The sequence below is a fragment of the Phasianus colchicus genome, chromosome 2, assembly GCF_987193195.1.
Source record: "Phasianus colchicus chromosome 2, bPhaCol1.hap1.1, whole genome shotgun sequence".
NCBI classification, from domain to species: domain Eukaryota; kingdom Metazoa; phylum Chordata; class Aves; order Galliformes; family Phasianidae; genus Phasianus; species Phasianus colchicus.
In genome coordinates this window covers 4,143,354-4,162,402 of record NC_143437.1, presented here as the reverse complement: position 1 = coordinate 4,162,402, position 19,049 = coordinate 4,143,354, and the positions used below count along the sequence as shown (strand labels likewise).

The 19,049-nt window shown below is 36.8% G+C and overlaps 1 protein-coding gene across 5 annotated transcripts in view; it reads right to left on the bottom strand.

The window, feature by feature from the left end:
- RALGAPA2 (Ral GTPase activating protein catalytic subunit alpha 2) overlaps positions 1-19,049 on the bottom strand; it is a 122,225-nt gene that overhangs the window by 84,551 nt on the left and 18,625 nt on the right. For all 5 annotated transcript variants that reach the window (XM_090134602.1, XM_090134600.1, XM_090134599.1 and 2 more), the window contains 13 exons: positions 15,312-15,369; positions 12,596-12,639; positions 11,665-11,839; positions 11,020-11,135; positions 10,602-10,740; positions 9,399-9,598; positions 7,515-7,745; positions 5,350-5,523; positions 4,448-4,585; positions 3,545-3,693; positions 2,985-3,096; positions 2,044-2,281; positions 1,323-1,487 (listed from right to left, as the gene is read on the bottom strand). In XM_090134602.1, coding sequence (XP_089990728.1) covers positions 1,323-1,487; positions 2,044-2,281; positions 2,985-3,096; positions 3,545-3,693; positions 4,448-4,585; positions 5,350-5,523; positions 7,515-7,745; positions 9,399-9,598; positions 10,602-10,740; positions 11,020-11,135; positions 11,665-11,839; positions 12,596-12,639; positions 15,312-15,369 — 1,939 coding nt within the window. The remainder of the gene's footprint in view (positions 1-1,322; positions 1,488-2,043; positions 2,282-2,984; positions 3,097-3,544; positions 3,694-4,447; positions 4,586-5,349; positions 5,524-7,514; positions 7,746-9,398; positions 9,599-10,601; positions 10,741-11,019; positions 11,136-11,664; positions 11,840-12,595; positions 12,640-15,311; positions 15,370-19,049) is intronic.

The window sequence follows — 19,049 nt, the reverse complement described above, 5'->3', positions numbered from 1 at the left end:
CTGATACTTAGAGAAGAAAAAAGGAAAAAGGAAAAAATATTCAAGCAGGATGGTGGGCTGCTGCATTAATACCCTGCTGTTAACTGTTTAACTCCCAGTACAAGCAGAAGATCAAAATAAAGTCTTACTTGGAAGCAAGAGGCATTCTTGTGTTTGTTATGTTGATGTAGGTGTGTGGGGTCTTTTTCCTGTTGTTTTTCACTGAGGGAGGGGAAAAAAATAGAAGCCCCATGGCAGGAGATGCTTTCCCCAAACCTCCATTCTGCTACATAAAGTTCTTCCCTGGCTATTTCTCTAATTCCTTTAAGGATGCTACAATTCTTTCTGAAAGTTAATGTCTGGAATTTTAGTAGCTGAGTTTCGTTCTCCTAGAAAGTCCTACTCTTAGGAAACAGATAGACATCAGACTATTTAAAATCATTATTTGCTATATCTGCATGTGCAAATATAAGGTGTTTTTATATCTGCTGATTTGGGAGTCACTGATGACCAGAAATCCTATGAAAGCCAGAATAATTCTAGCTTTATCTGATTGTAAGACACAAAATGAAACCAGAGTATTATTACACATGAAGTTCATCCTCTAGTCTGACAACCAACCTACTGCCCACCAAATAAACTTCTCTGTAGCCAGAAAAGACATACTGGCTCACCTTCGTATTTTGCTGGTAAGAAACACAACTGATCTATTATGAATGAGGAAAAACTCTGTATAGGAAAACATCTTCTATTAAAAAAACAGAGAAGACTTTCAGTGGAGAGTTTTAATCCATAGCCCACTGAGTTAGAATACAGAGACTCACTACTATAAAACAGAGACCAAATTCAGGCCTCTGATATACTTAAAAAATTAGGTATCTCTTTCAACACCTGGAGTTTCTGACATTCCCTCATCACTCCTAAACCCCATTCTCCCTTCTGTCTCCCACTACACTTCTTCTATCCAGAATTAAACATGAGAGGAAAAAAAGGAAAATGAGATGCTATATATTGTTACATCATTAAGAAGAAGGTAAATAAATAAGAAAGGATGCTTTTTAAATACCTGCTTTATCTTGTGATTACAGTAAAAAGCAAGCAGCAATGAAGTTTAGAAACTAAATATGACTGATACACCATAATGCATTTAAGAGCATGCACAAAGTATTTTCCAAAATACTTTGATCTTTTATTCATACTTGTAGCCCCGCAGACATCCAGACTCAGGTAAGCATCTATGTTTAGTTTAGTTGCATTATTTTTGGAAGTCAGAACTCAAAGGCAGATATAAAACTTGAGTGTTACTGGATGTTTGGGATTAAGATATCTAGTAAAGATCTAACCTGTTGCTCTCTGACGAACAATATTTCTTGCTTTCTCAACTCCAGGAGCTCCAGAGGTGGTGGCACTTCTGAATCTCATGGGCTCCACAACTTCAGGATGACTCTTCCAGCTTAATGAAAAAGATCTTCCCACTACAGCTGTCTTTTGAGGCTCTAAAACAGCACCTAAGAAAAAACAAAAGTATTCTAGCATGTAGTATTGTATTTAACTTTGTCATTTATTCTTCTAAGATTTGAATGAACTTACAGGCACTCCAACATGGAAAAAAAATTCATCTTCAAATCACTGATGTAGTAATTGCTTTATAATCATAGTAAAAATTCAACTATGTGCATCAATTGCAAAGCAGCATATGAATGCAGCTGAAACACTGTGATATTTATGAATATGTAATTCATAAAGTTTAATAAAATTACATGGAAAAGAATTTTGACATTGATGACTATGCCAGAATATAGCACAAGAAATCACGATTTGTTCCTGCTGCACAGAAAAAAATCATTTTGAGCACATATTAACATGGTAGCCACTAACCAGCTACCATCTATTGACCCCAATTACCCTTCCTAGCACAACGAACATAAAAATCCAAAGCCCTTCATATTTGATTAATCAGGTTCTTACATAAGATTAAGAGGTATTTAATGTTAGATCTTTTAAAGTTTAAACTTGAATATTTAACTTGTTTGATACAAAAAGCACTGAAGCATGGGGACTAACCCTTTCCTCTCTGCTTTTTTTCTTTCTGTTCACTGAGCTTATCCAAGGGTAAGTTAGTCATTTCCACCCCATACACAGTTCTTGCTAGCACTGCTGTCAGAGAGTCCATGATGTTGGCCCACTCATTTATGAGCTCCTCCCAGTCAGTCAGGGAAGACAGAACGCTAAGCAGCTCATCCCACAGCTCCCGAGAAATGTAGACACTCAGGTTTGCTCTGATCCAAGCCACAATGAGGGTCTAAGAGGAAATAAACAAGTGACAAGTCACACATCTTTGCTGAAATTAACACAACACCATCTTGCATATTAGTGTTGATTATCAGTGACACACAGATACATAGTTACTATTCATCAGAAAACATTCCCAGAAACTGGTGGACATTCATAAAAGTGGATATTCATAAAAGTTACTGACCAAGGAAATTTAAAAATTCTGAAACAGATGCTTCAGATGGTCTGTATTTCTCCTGGTAAGCTAATATATTGTTCATACAGCAGTAATAATAGAATAGAATACAGCACTGATCATCACAACGCCTTTCAATTGATTATATAGCTTGAGTTATGCCTGTAACATTCAGGTCTGAACACATCATGTACAAACAGATGCACACAGATTTTCATCTTCTTAAGTGTGACTTAGTTTTCACTTGCCAGATGAACTTACTTCTACAAAAAATTGCATACAGCTTACAGTGTAGAGCTATTCACTGAAGATATCCCACAATTAGACTATCTGCCTGTGCTCTAGCACAGTTTGCAACACAGCCCTGAAAAACAGATAACTGCTTCTGACACCTGGAATTTGTCTTCATAAAACAATTAATTGTATTACTGCAAAGGAGAACTTCTTACAAATACGTTGCATAGTACTGTGCAATAGTACTTAAGCAAAACTATGAGCATGGAAAACTGGTGCCAAACTCAGAGAAAATACTCACTCGGAAAAGTAATCCTGACATGCTCTGAGCAAATGTATCCTTTATTTGGTTTTCTTTTGGCTTCTGCATCACTGCTTCTGTTATTCTGAGGAGTATCTGTAACATCTGCTCCCTGGTTCCAAAATAAAATTGTACTTTTTGTTCACAGTTTCTATTAACCATTCATGCTAATTTTCATGCAACAAAAAAACCTGTTAATTCTCAGTAAACTTTGCACATTGAGAATGTGATCACACAGAGATTTCAACAGAACTTCTGCAAAATAACACCAGTTGACAGTGGGCTGTAAAACTTAATTTTTGAGAAGAAAAATTCAAGAATGGAAATAATGAGCAGAACTTTGAAATCAAAAAGCACTTTGATGAAGACACAGCAGAACCTATAACCTCATAAATCAACTGAGATGCAAGTTGTAAGTGTGGCATATGTAACAAGGACCATCCCTTGTCAAATTACTTGAGAGAGTAAGTGCTCTCTCTCGCTCTCTCCTTCCTAATAATTCTCCTGTAACAGCTAAATATGAATATTCTTCACTTAGATATAGAATATATTAAACTTACCATGTCTTTTTATTCATTGATAGTTCCATTATCATGCGCCTAAAAATACTGAGAACTGCCTTACAAGCATCAACTTGCTCCTTCAGAAGCACAGGGACTTCAATGCATGGTTCCAATAAAAAAACATTTGCAGAGTTTGTCAAGAACACCTGAAAGACACAGGTATTTACAGTCAGTTTACACAGTGCCAGAAAAAAAAAAGTCAAGACTTAGAATAATGGAATACTTGTCCTCTCTTAGTTAAATCATTCATTTTCCTTAGAGCAAGCTTCACATTTCATCTAGCACTTTATTGTTCTAAATCATTCTAAATCAAAGTCAGATGACATTACATGATAACAAGGGCATACATCACATAGTCCATTGTCTTGCAGGTACCTCTTCTATTTGGTCAGGTAGGAGTGCCTTTCCTCCAGCTACTCATTTCCCAACATTATATGCTTAAGCAAACACCACCATTTCCAATTAATGAGGTACAGTAAAAGCATATGTACAGTTCTAACTCACTGTAACAACTGTGGGAAAAAAAATAGGTACCTCATACCTTTAAATAGTTATCCAGGTCTGAGACATGAGCACATGGCTTAACATACATTTTTATAGTTATAAATGAAGTTCAAATCATATCTGATGAAAACCATCAACTCCCCTTAGTTTCTTTCCTTAATTTCAGAGTTTTAATTTCAGAAAGGGCTTTATCTAAGTTCTTAAACCAAAACAGGAAATTATAGTTTATGTAAGCCAGAAGAGTATTATTTTCAGTAATGCTAGCCTAGAACCCTCCCAAAATTTTCTAATCTGGAAATCAACATAAAATTTAATATGGCTATATTAATGTGTTCTATAATGTGTAGTATAAGTTACACGACTCTTACAGCCTTGTAACCTTTCAATACAGCACACCTGTAATGCAGCTTGAGCACCAGCTTTAACATTTTTGTCCTCATCTTCTAATACACATCCTCTGTTAACAGCACTGGTAAAGGAGTACGTTCTTCCCCAGCTGGATGAGCGCTTATGTCCTGAGTGGTCAGAGGAAAGCTTTCAAAAACATCACTGAGTTAGTGACCAGGGAGAAAGGAAAATGTCCATATTTATTCAAAATCAATTAAAATGGCAAAAGCAAGAAGAGGGAACTACTGTGTCCTATGTCCATTTTGACAAGGAAGTCATGTCTATCATTGATATCTCAGAGCAAACAGATAGTATGTGGAATTTAAAGGCTCATAAAACTTAAAAGAACTATGGTATTTTGAAATATTCTATCTTACATTTTGTAGTACATTTGAATTCATGCCTGGAATAACTGCAGATTCTGATTTTACAACTCAACCATCTTTCTCGGTATAACAACATTTCTATTTAAGTAGCTTTGAATGTGAACATTTAAGTCAATATTTACTACAGTGAACATGAAAAAAAGATGTGACATCACAGAATTTTTACTTACAATTTAAGTTCCTAGAGTTACAGATCCAAAGTTTGGACAGAGTATATGCAAATTAGTAGATATTTCAAGTTCTTAAGCAATTACCACCACTTCCATTAAGTTCTTGCTATCATATCACTACAGACAAAGAATAATGAAGAAAGCTGCATTTTTCAAAGAGCTGCAATCTTTCTTTGCACTCAGTAAGGCCTACCAAACACTCAGTAATGATTTATATTTCTGGCCCTTACATATAGCACTTTTAAATCCTGATTTCCCATATAATTTAAATTTTTACTCACTCTCAAAGCAGGTTTAAGAGATAAATAACATATTGCAGGGAGACAGAATAATGTAAATAACACTGATAGCATACATGTTTACCATCCGTTTGCGCTGATGAATCCTCTAAGCTGATAGCAGCATCCTCACTGTTTTCCTTTTTGTCTGGCTCCTCCATGAACACAGGTTTCTCCTGCAGTATCCACTTTCGGTACACCTTAACCACTTTTCGTGTTGCAGATATATCAGAGGAAGGCAACAAAAATGCCTAAATTTAAAGTTAACTGATTTTACTGGATATATGGGGCATAGAAATTCATGCATATACAAACATACACATGCATCATAACCAGCCATAAATAGCACAGATCAAAAATAAAGTAAGGAAACATATGTTTTACATCTGTACAAGAAGTTAAACAACAATATATCCATAGATCTACTCCTGTGTGGGATCTCTCAATTCTGTAATTATTAAATCCAAATGATTTCCACGTTGCATTTGTTCAGACAACCACAAAGAGGTGCTTCTGCTCATTGTAAGCTCTCTAAATTAAGGTGAATTCATCACACAGTCATCATTAGGCACAGAGGTCTGGCAGACTTAAACTTGGGTTCTACCCTACTCTTGTAGAAGCTGACTTCAAATTACATCACTAGCATAGGATATGAAATGCCATTTTAGCAAGTGTGGGTAAAGGCAAGACATTAAACTGTGATGAGAGTAGCAGTGACTGGCAATCAATTCTTCCTGACAACATTTTCAAAAATCAACATAATGAATTTATTTTCAACGTGCTACCCCAGGTCAGTATTTCTAACATTCTGGAAAGATGTTCACTGTGAGAACCTTCAAAGGCAAAACTGCCTGTTTCCCCACATTTCTGGAGATCTTGGGCATCTAAAAAAAATACAGTGATGTGTGTTAGACTCTTGCAGTATTATAAATCCTGGGAAACTGCATGCTCACTAAAATGTAGGTGATGTCTACCATATTCTTAATGGTTAAGTACTACCCCTTGCAGTGGTATGAAGTTAGTTTTATTACAGAACATTTTATAGACTTCTGAAAATGAAATCTAACTACAAACTAGTATCAACTGTTGGAAAATCTTTGGACAACAGTGAAATGGCACAGAAACCAAGGTAGAGAAATTTTATCTGGTATCAAAATATCCACCTTGTTTTCCCAAGAAAGAAAAAGTTCCTGCTTTGGTATCGCATGCATTATATTACAAATTCACTGAGAAAGACTAAAATACATTCTGCAAATTAAAAAAATCTGCTCTGCCTATGAAGAGATTACTCACTCTTCACAATTAACAGCAACAGAAGCTGTAGAAATGCATTTCAGAACAAACATTCATAGCATATCTTCCAATAGTCAGTTTAGCTGCAAAAACATTACAGGGGTATCTTGTTCAGATTGGGGGAAATCTATGCACCATATAGTATGCTCCCTTTTGTCCAGACAGCATGAAGCACAATATCCAACAGCTAGACGGAGTTTCAACTCCTAGTCTGCAGAAATTGAAGAGTTAGCATAAGCCAGATTAAATATGCCACACAACAAGCATGTTGTTCTCCAAGTTATGAGGAAACTGGAAGTCTGATGACAATTGTGAGACTATTAGTAAAGCAGTGGGATGAATGGCTACTACACAAAATGCTTTCAGGAAGGTTGAAAAGTAGGGTAGGAAGAAAAGAAAAATAAAAATACAGAGGAATTCAGAGTGACCAGTGAGATTCCTCTAAGGGACAGATAAAAACAGGCAGGATCCAAGTGCCACAATCTGCTTTAATTACTGAACACCGATCATATTTTATAAAAGTGCTGCATTCTGTCACTTTCTGTTCCCCAGAAGCCAGTATAACTTTACATACGCTCTGAAAATACACCAGCAGAGGGCAGCACACCACAGTGGTTCTCAACACACAAAATCACTCCTTCCTGTCACAATGACATCCATCTCACAAAAAGCAGTGGTATAGGGAGTTCCTTAACTGTGCCACACAGAACATTTCTCAATAAAGCATGCATGGCTACTCTGCTGCTAGAGGGTGTCTCCTATAAATTTATGTGACCTGGAACTGTTGTTTCAACCAATTTCTACCATGACAACATAGCAGAAGACGACTGGGAATTCAGAGTAAGCCCACATGCATTTTTATCTCAAACAATTGAAAAGATATCAAGATAAAGACAAACACTAGTAGAAGCAATAAATAACAACTTTGAACACACACAAGCACATTTACCTGCCGAAACACCTCATTAACAAAGTTAACATATCCTCGGGTGGACAGGAGGATCCGCTGCACCATCTCATAGACAGTCCGATGCTGCTCCTCAATGCTGCAGAGGCTTGAATTACTGAGCCTTCGGTCAGACAAAGTGCTGCTATTGGAATGGCTTCTCTCTTGCTCGCTTGCATACGACATGCTGGTTTCCAGTTCAGGGTTTTTATCTTGGTTTACAACACCAACAGTCTATACAGAAGAAAAGATACAGCTAATTGAATTACTGAAGAGCTGCATACCAAAAATCTGTGATACTTACTCAGAACTCAAGACAGCAGCATTCATTTTCAGAAAGCACACAGGCATCTCAGCTGTCAGGACGAGCAATTTTCAATCTACCTTTTGAAACAACAAGGAATTTGGTCCTATATGCTATCTGATGCATACTCCCTATGGGTCCCCTGCAGCCCAGAACAGCTGACTGACTTGTCTGCTCCCCAAGAAAGAAAGAGCAAGGGGTGTAGTGGTGGGACTGAGAGCTGGCAGGCACAAGGGAGAAGCAGCTCCAAATCCATTGGATTTTTGAGAAAGGAAGGATCACATCACTATACATGGTGCATATTCTTAGGCATTATTATTCCCGACAGCTCTTTGTCAGATACTGTTCTGGCGTGGCATTGCATTTATTTTGCAACATTTCATCCTGAACCATGTCTGGCTAAAATAATTCAGTCAAGGGAAGACAGAGGACAAAGACTTTGGAAGAAAGTGAATAAAACTGCATCTGAATTGCTGGACAAAGAATGCTACTTACACTAACTGAAAGCATTACCCAAATGCAGTTTGGCTTTACATTTACTTCAACAAGGCTGCCATCTCTTTGACAAAGAGAGCAGCAATAATGTCTCTACTGCTTCTCATAATAAACTTACTTGTAAAATTTTGCCATACTAACAAGGCACTGGCTACAGGCACTGAGGTTTCTAACAACTAGGAAGTCAATGTGTGCCAAAAGCTGACACTTGGCTTCAGCTAAATGATAACTTTTACAAGGTTCCATCCTGAAGGCAGTAATATCTTTATATAGCCTAAATATTTAATTGGTCTCAGTAGTCTATAAAATTCAGTTTTAAATGAAAAGATTTCATTTTCCAAGCAGTGCCTGTTGCAACGACACAGCACGTATTTAGGCAGAAGGTGAAAATTCCAATGAGAATGAAAAGGTTACTAAAAAGCACTTTCAGTAGGTAAGCTACACTTAGCCCTTCTAAGGCTTTAAAACTCTTCAGTGAAGAACTTCAAAATTAATTAACATGAAAATATACAGTTTGACTTTCATAGCTAGTGAATGTTTTTCCACTCAAGCCAGATTTGACACTGACCTACAATTCAAGAGAAAAATCTAAAATTGACATTGATCCTAGATTTTTAATGGAAACTAGAGAGTCTCTTAAAACATTTTATTTCCACAAAATTCACGTTAAGCCCCTAATTCTACAGAAACCTCAACCAGAATTTAAAAGTGAAATATTTTTCTAGTATCTCATCATAAACAGCTGCTATAATCAAGAGGAAAACAAAACAGCCTTTGATGCTACAGGGAGATGGTCTGTGCCTCAAATAAGTTTGACAGCTTACAGATTAAATTCTAGAAGTCCAAAGATAATAGCAATGAAATAAGGCAAGTAAGGCAAACATATACAAGAAAAAAATGTAGTTAATTACTTAAGAGATTCCCTTGAAGACTCCCTCCTTCAAAAAAGAAAAAATAATCAATTTACAAGTATATCAGTTAATCATTTGGGGATTGCATTTCTTTCTTGCTGCAGCTGTCAGCGCGCTGCAATCACTTGCAAGTTTCTAGCACATCCAAAGAGAAAAAAGGTAAACTTGAAAGCACACCTGGATAATTTTAGGGAGCATTTCTCCTCCATTTTTTGTATGCTGAACAGCAGTTAAGTATTTCTTTTCAAGAAAGAAAGTAACAAGCCACTTAATAAATACAACTCGAGCTGCCATATATGGAATTTTTGTGCTATAGACATTTTCATTGTTTCGTGTTGCAGTAATGTATACAGGTCTTGGTCTTGTATCAGGAATATCTGGTGAGATAAAAAGAGAAAATACAGAAAAAATCTAATCTTAAAAAATTGTACTTGCTTCCAGACTGTTTAAATGCATAGAACGTGTCACCAACAACATTTTCTCCATGTGAAATAACAGATGCAGTGACTGACCGCTTTTATTATTTAACACTTGTATTAATGACTTTACTACTTCTAAAGAAAAGCAAGAACACAAGAGCACAAATCTTTCACGAAGGCTATGATTTGTATTAGGCAAAAGAAAGGAAAGCAAAAGAGAAGAGCTGCAAAGAGTAAGACAAGATCCAAAACAAACATGAGTCTGCAACAAAAATTAAGTTTATAAATTTCCCTGGGTCTTATTAGTAAGGTAGAATGAGAAAGAGAGGATGACTCAGGAACACTCAGTGAAAAGATTAAGGATACTTAGCATATGGGAAAGAGATGTTACTCAGGTGCAAAGAGCACTGCAGAAGCTGAAATAAAAGAGAGAACACACATGGGAAGAAAGCGGAAGAATGCCAAACAGAGATAAGTTGGGTCACAATTAACACAGATGCTTAGATTTTGGGGGAGAAAATCACTTGTACACAGCTGAAATACAGGAAAGGGTTGTGCTCCAGTTGTGAACGTGACTGAAGTGGCACTGAGGTGAATTCAGACACTAAGAGCAAATTGCAAAGACAGGAGTTAGAAGTCAGAGGAAGGAAGAGAGGAGTGACAAAGAAGAGGCTGTAGTGTATCAGGTGAGTGTTAACAACCCTGCTCCTATTGACTCTAATACATAATTCAGTAGAATATTAGAAGAAAGTCTAAAGAAAATGTGAGCATTACTAAAATAATGTGCTTTTAATTCCTGAGAAGTGCTTCCTATAGATGCTTCCAGCAACACAAACTAGCTTGTTTATTTCACAGCTACAACTCTGTTTTCTTTTATTTGGCTTTTGATGCTTATTTTTTTTGTTTAAGGAAGAAAGAACTTTTTTTTTTTTAAACTTAGAAGACAAAACTTGCTACTTACCTAGAACAGGTTTGTAGAGGTTGGTTAGTTTTGTAAAAGATGGAAACAAGTGTGGAAGGTAGTATTTTCTGAACAAGGTAAAGAGAAACTTAAAACCAGTGTCTTGGTTCTCCTTATTCTTCCACTCCAAGCTTGCAGCCTTTGCCACAGAATTAAAAAGAAAGGAAGAAACAAAAAGCTTGGAGATCATGTTTTATACTGATAGTCATTCCCTGTTGACAACTTAATGAGAAAGATAAACAACTGCACTTTAACACGAGAGATGAAAAAACAATGGCCCCAAATTTATTTACTTTTTTAAAAAGCACAATAAGAATATGAAATACTACCTTGAATGACTTTAACATATCAGAGAAACAAAGCTCATTCGAACGCAATCCTCCCAATATGAATAGTTAAAAACACATCTCCTCCGCACCTGAATTACCATATATTTTAATAGTAACTGAAGAAAATAGCAGGTTTGGTCTTCAGCAATTTTCTCTCCAGAGACAGCTGGCAAAAGTGGGGTAATTTCTTCTGGAAAAATCTTAGCTAGAATAAAGAGAAAATGCTTTAAACATAGAAAATCTGAAAATACTGAAATAAATAATATTCTCTATAAAAAAATCAATTTGCTGATAATTATTAAAGTGCTACTAAGTTGTGCAAAGCCAAAACTGTTTGGACTTCCTGTGTTTTCCCATATATCTTCACAGATATCTGAGGACAGGACCAACCTTTGCTTTAGTGCAGTCTGGAAGGATTAACACAAGCAGTTGCTGCAGGTTAACAAATAAGCTGTAAATCTACACACTAACTTATTTTGCAGTAAGGTGTTCATATACTTTTACCTCAGTATAAAAAAAATAACCACAAAATTGTTCTTAACTCAGAATGACAAAACCTGAAGGCCATAACACTACAAAAAAAATGTCAATAGCTTGACAGATGCAGGCCATCTCTGAGCTACAAACAGTATTAATCACACAGCATTGTCCCTGCAAGCAGCTTTCCAGGTTCACAGTGACTTGAGGGAAAGGGAAAAGGTGAAGCATCCAGCATAGAAATTATGTTTACTCACCATCTGGTGAATTAGGAGGACTAATGACGTTATCAAGTGTACAGGGACCTCGTGAGGACATAACGGGTGGAAATCCAGGCACAAGGCATGCAAATATTAATATCTGCTCTTCTGTACAGTTAGTTTGAAGTGCTTGAAGCCAGAGAAGAAACAGTCGGATTCCTTCACATCTTATCTACATGGAGATGATTTTGTAGAAAAAAATATGAAAACAAATTTGAAAGTATAGTAATGTAGTTGAGTAGTTAAGAAAGTGTAAGACAAGTACACTTCCAATTCTGTGCTAGTCAGTCTTTTGGTCATAGCATAAATAATCCTACTGCTAAGTTAACCAGGGTTAACTGGTTAACTGGTACAGATGAGCTGTACCAAAACAGTGCGTATGATGGCCCCAACCTCCATTGGAGGACAAGGAGCTGACCTGCTTCTGTCCTACCAATTACAGAATGCCAGCTCCATGCACATGCAAGCTGCTGTCCTCAATGTGAGCAGGAGCAGAAGATCCCCAAGAAAACTGAGACGCAACAAAACCACCCAAGGCAGAACATTCTGTAAGTCTGCCTTCTTGCTTCTCATAAATTGTTTGATTTTAGCCATTATGTTGGAGTAAGAAAAATGGATTTAAAACTATTTGGCAAAACCAAGAAACCTATACATGTAATATAATGTACTTCAGACAGAGAGATCTGAAAAAATGAAGCATTAAGCAAATACATTGCTAGCTTCTCTAGCTAGATTTACAAAGGTCATTAGAGCAGCACAGCTGAGGAACATGAATTTTAAAATAGCCTACAGTTAAAACTTTTAATTAAAAGGTGAATGGAAAAGCCCAGTGATCTGAAAAACTGTCGATACTGAAAATCTGTAAAATAATTTGCTTCATACAAATTAAATGAAAAAGAAATAAGAATACATCATGGAAGAGAGATACCTTGAGAGAGTTTCCAGTGTGCAAAAGTTTCTTCAAAATCGACCCTGGATTAGGAAGATGAAACAGGCACGTATCAGATGTTAAGATGCTTTTTAAAAAAAACACTACAGAAAAGGCTACTTTGATGCTATTCCTGTGCTGTCACTACACTGGTCTTCAAAAAAGATGAAAATTTCTGGGGGATAAAAAGCAAAATGACAGACATGATACTCATGTCTATTTAAGAAAACAAACAAACAAACAAACAACCAGATACTGAAGTTGCAAAATACTTTGATTCATGTTTAAAAACACCAGGTCAACTGCTTGTTCCAAATGCCTGGCTTAAAATTAGAGTGATCATACATATCAAATTCTTCAGCTAAAGATGTTTTTAGTCAAATTCCTCACAAAATAACGGAACGTACAACTCAGTTGTTATTTCACCTGGTTTTGAGAATTACAGCCTTGCTTTGAAGTGACCCTTTGAGATTTCTCCATTTCAAAATTTTAGATGGAAGCTATTAACATATATAACACCTGCATATTAGCACACATGAACATCAAGCAAAAAACAAAGTACGAGGTGCACTTTAAATAACTGCAACCAAATCTTGAAGCTCATTTATCGAACGCAGCTATAAGTTTAGCCAAATACAGCTGTTCAAAGGGAGCAAGAACGTAAATACATTAGCTCTAAAGCAACTGCCTAAAAGCAATTTTTTTCTGGACTCATTGAGATGAAATGGAAGTAAAGTGGTCAAGCAGACATCTCCTTTTAGTCTTCTCAGTGCTAACTGGAAATGTGACAACAGCCCTTTCCTTAACCTTCACCTTCCACTCATTATTTCTTTTGCAGCAGCAAATACATTGCTGGGACAACAACATTACAGCTGATGAAATGGTGCTGGAAACCAAACCAAGCAACCAATAAAAAAGAACTATAACGAAGAAATGCATCCCTTTGCTCCCCTCCCAAAGCAGCATACACTGTCCAATTTACTTCAACAAACAGCAGAAGAAAATATTGTGACCACCTTGGAAGCATTCAGAAGTAGAATTTTCACAGTTGTTAATGAATCAAAGATGTTCAGTGGACTGCAAGTTGTTTGGACTATCAAAATAGAAGTATTTTCCCCTCACTTGACTGTAATTTATTCAGTCTGGTCAAATGAGGAAAATAAAGTTTTCTTTGTCTCCTGCACATGATTATAAGGGATGGTCAAAGGAAATATTTAAATAATTAGAAAGTTAACTTCTTTGAAAATAAAGACAGCTAAACAATTTTCTCAATAGCATTTTTAGAACCTGATTTTAAGGTACACCTGAAATCCCTATACTGCCTGCTGAAAAACTCATCAGTAAAAGTTCAGTAATCCAGTATTCAAGAGTGACCCAAACCATTAGATACTTGTTATCTGAATGCTTTAAGGTAAACAACTAGCAGAAGAATATCAAGTTTGAAGCCAAGCCCTCTAAGTTGACAACTCTATTATTTTCTTTTTAGGCATAATTGCAAGGCAATGTTCAGTTCTATGCTTATCAAGACTTCTGCAAAATACCTGCTTGCAAACAGACAGAATGGACAGATAGCTAAGGAAAAAAGGCTGAGCTTTACCAGCTCCTGTCCTGTGCTCCTCCTATCCCCCCCTTGCTCCAGAAGCCAGTGTGGTATTGCAAATATCATGGAGTGCAGATAAAGAATGGAGAGCCTCTTGGTTTGACCAAACAAATGCCATCCACTGGTTCTTGTGCCTGAAATGGCCAGCATCAATTGGCTTGGCAAATCCTACACTGAATGAAGAATCCGTGAAAGATAGCTGGGGCCAAACTTGCAGAAGTGCATTCAGAATTCCACATACACAGGCCAACAAGACTGTGGGCCACTCAAAGTTATTTAAAAAGTTTCAATTTTTGTCCTTTATTTCTTTGTTTCACTATTCCAACTCTGAAACAGAAATTCTCTTTTAATTCTCACGGATTGGTGGTAAGCGAGTGCTTCACAAACATTAATGAATTAAAATGTACAGAGAATAATGTCACAGGACTACCACAGAAGAAATTAAATGCTTATGTGATGTAGCAGCCCAATGATCCACATTTAGTGTAACTTGTGCTTAACTATTCAACAGTCGCCAATGGAAAGCAGAAATGTATCAGAATATATTTCCAAAAGGAGACCAAGTTCAACAGTATCTATACGTAGGCAAAGAACAATTTTTATTACAACAAATTTGCGTGCACATCTTGTCTGTCATCACTTGTGAAAGACTTCACAATGCACATTTGCAAGAGAGCAAACACAGATTCCACAACTCTTCTCAATATTAATTTTTGGACTTAGTCTCTGAATGCAAATGGAGACACAATTAGGAAAAGGTGTACTGGTTTAGATCCCTTGCCATTTTGAAGCTCTAAAAGCTATGAAAGAGACAAAAAGAGGACCATGGTAAATCCAAGAATACAAAAATTCCAGGAGCTTTCATGCAAAAATAAAAGTGAAGCAAGCAATCAAAACCACACAAAACAAAGAACACACAGAGCTATTTTGACAGGTAAAAAGATTTTCCAGATGTTTCAAGAATTTTCAGATGCAAATCTCACATATAAGTACCATCTGTGTGTTGGGCAAAACTATGTTATTCAGTGGTTTAAAGGACTTGTAGAACCAGGGAAGTGATTACAGAAAACACAGATTTTAGTTTTACTAGAACATTTTTAAACCATTCCTTCTTACCTATACTGCGAAAATGCCATCGATAAAAAATCCTCTCAGGTAGCAGTTGCAATATTTTCTGCAGGAAAGAAAACTACAGAGTCAAATTTTCCATAATAAACTGGCTCATTCAGAGGATACAGATAAACTGATACACAAAACATAAATGAAATGGTTGTATATAGGGAGAGAAAACACAACAGCAAGCAGATAGCTATAATAATTAGAACTCTTCACCATTACTTACTCCCTTGCTACATAGGAAAATGCGTGGAATAATTCTAAATAAATGCCATAACACTGGCACAAGCCTCTTTCCCCTTCCCCCTCTCCTGGAATGCCCTAGCATTTCAGAATATAAACTGATTTCTAATGAAGACGTTACAGATAGAATTTCCTTCGAAGAGGCTCACTTTGGGTTACATTTTTCTGAAGTGTCTGGTAATAACTACTGTTAGATTGATACAGTCCAGATTTTGAGATTGGGTGGCTTAGGTCTGCCTTTTCATCAGCTAATGGGGTCTATCTCCCAGCTAAGGCAGAGATGAGCAGCAGGGCAGTTATTTTTACCGTGAGATGATTTACCTGTGTTTTCAGCTGCTGAGTGAAACCGAGCCAAATTACACAAAGCTAGCCTAATTTAATTCATAGCACATGCAGTTAATAAAGCACTTATGTGGAATAATACACGGCGATCTTTCTCCGACTGATGCTAACAGAGGCAGATCAAACAAAGAAAAAGGTTTGGTCAAGCCCATTTCCCCTCAGTTTTGTTACTCAACAGAGCATCCACAAAGCTAAGCAATTTAAGCATATGCCTAAGTGCCTCCCTGAATGGAGTCCTATAATACCAGTTGCACAGAACAGTTGGGGCTACCGAACATTTTTTGTCAGCTTACTGGATGGTAATGTTATTAAATAATTTGGATAAATTCAAGCTACCCGGGGGTCTAATTTTGGTAAACATGGCTTTTAATTAGTGTTTAAATCAAGTTTCAAGACACACATATATATATATATGTGTATATGTTAGCATAATACACTAGGACTTGGCAAGTAGGTGTACTATTAGTAGAGGACAGCTAACTTACTGATGCTCAGCTTCCCAAAAAGGCAAGAGAACGCACGTGTTTTCGTACAGATTTCAGAGAAAAAATGTCTGGAACTTACAACTTTTCAGTTACTAGGATATGAAATTTAGAAGTCATATCTAAATGGGAAAATAGTTTTGACACCTTCTTTAGGAAATAAAATAAAACTGAACAATCCCACACATGACTAGCCGTCAGGGTTTAATCATCAAACAAAACCACCAGAATAAATTTCTGCATAACGAAATGCCATCAAGTCTTCAGAAAAACCACATGCAGGATGCACAATGAATGACAAGTAATTTAAGCAGTGGTGACCCATTTGCTGGTCTTTTGCACATAAAAGCTCACAAGAAGAAATAAAGCGTCACAGCCAAGAAAGCAACAATTTGTGTTTTAGGCCATCCTTCAGAGATGGCCTACACATGAATCATTACTGCTGTTAAAAACACTGTGCTTGAGAGATGGATTATGACAGTCTTTTGTTTTTCACAACAAAGTGCTGCAGCAACTGTATACAACACTGAAAGTCACAATCTTTAGAAGATGGAGCATTCCCTTCTCCATGGCAGAAGATGGAAGTCATGACAATTCACAGACTTAGGGAACCAGACCTCGGCTCATACAGACAGACTGCTCTTCCTTTACATCCACAGCACATGTTCCCCAAATAGTATTTGGCATTTCTAAAAGTGAATAGATAAATAAATCAGGCACATCCCTCTCATGCCCTTGCCATGCTCTTTTTCAGCACTACCCCCAGAGCTCCTTCACCAGGCCACAGGGGAAAACTCTCCCAGAGAGGAGCAACCAAAGGCTCACTGAATTCCACAATACACCACAGGGAGGCCTTCACATTCATCTCAGAAACAAATAAATAAATGCACTTTATTTCTATTTTTTTTACATCAGTATAAGAAGTACAGCAATCATCACAGCAACAAAGGCCGCCCTAAGCAAGATACCTTCAGCTTGTCCTCAGATAGAAATTCTCTCTCATTTGTTTCAGAACACTGACTACTGAGAAACAACTGGATTAAATTTCTAAAGAATGAAGCATTTCTGTATAAATAAAAAAAATACACCTGCAAAATATGTCTCTTTCACTGAATAAATCTGAAATACACTTGAACACCAGGCACGCCATACTCACTTGTTATTAGCAAAAATTTGGGGAAATAATGTGATGACATAGAAACTTTTTCCTTAGCTGCAAAAAGAAACAATAACCATTTCCCAATAGCTTTAACAATGTTCTTAGAGTCATTTTTTCCAGTCTGAACATCCCATACGATCGAGAATTGAACCGAAGAACCACCTCTTGTGTTGCCTGAACACAACAGCACGCTGAGGCAGGCGAGGTCTCACCTCTTCAAGCTGCAGAGCACATTAACTGTTATTTGGGAAAGACCAGAGGCATGACAGCATGCAGCACATGAGCACCTGGTATCTTGCAAAATTTCACCCAAACCTGGAGTGAAATTCACTTCTGGAAAGTTAACTATAATAAGGTGTAAGCTGCATAAGCTGACAATGTGTCGAAGATGCGTAATTCAGACCTATTTTGAGAAAGAATAACTCTGGCATCTGAGCTGATTTTAAGCCCTGTTGAAAGCAACTCTGTCACAAAAAATACTGTTGCAGAGTCTGACAACTACCAGGAAAAGCTAGATGATACTTTAAACTGCACAGTGTTGGGAGGACAGAGGAAGAAGGAAAGAACATGCCTGTGGTTTCAAAAAAAAAAAAAAAAGTAGCTATAATAAATAAATAAGAATAAAGTGCAAAATAAAAGCATCTTTGTCAGGTGACTGAATCAAAACAATTTAAAGTTTGAAAAAAATAATAAGAGGACAGAAGTTCCTGCCTGGGGAAAGCGTCAGTATCCCAACATCTCCTGACACAGCAAAAATTGGGACATTCAGTTGTTTCTCACACCTTTCTCCATTTCAGAATCTCAAAACCAGGAAAAAATGTGTGTTCACTTTGGAAAAATGCAAAGATGCATTTAATCATTTGCACAGGATGACCAAACAGTAAGGTGAAGTCATTTTAAAAATCAAATTAGGTTACTAACATCACAGTGATTTTGGAAGGTATCAGAGCTTTGCAGAAGACTGAAATGAACAGAATTCATCTAAATTCAGAGGGCACAATTGCTCCTGCAGTGCAAATATGCATTAGCATGTTTAAAGGTCTATACCACTAAATGAAAACTTCGGAATCTTACAAGCAAATTCAAAGTTAAGGCTATAACACTCTTTTGATTGGTAATTTTCACATATGTGCATTAGCCACAAGACAAGGATAGTGCTACAGCATGACATAATATTCTGTCATGCACGTGCACGGGTCGTTGTCCTTTCAACTTGCTATTTCCAAGAATATATTCTTCACTCTCCCAACCCCTGGGGTTCTCAAAAACTCATATTGCCATTTCTATAAAACAAATGATAGTTTCCTGCACTCCAGCCTAGACTTTTAGCAACACCGCTGTGAATCCAAACTGGCTATTGACATCTTGCTTGTAGTTTCTCAGTACACTAATAAGAAATATTTTAAGAAACCCCACAGTGTGAAATAATATTGCTTTTTCAGAAAACACATAGATCTATTTAATGCTTAGTGCTTTGCTGCATCTATATGGTAATCCATTATAGCACACTTG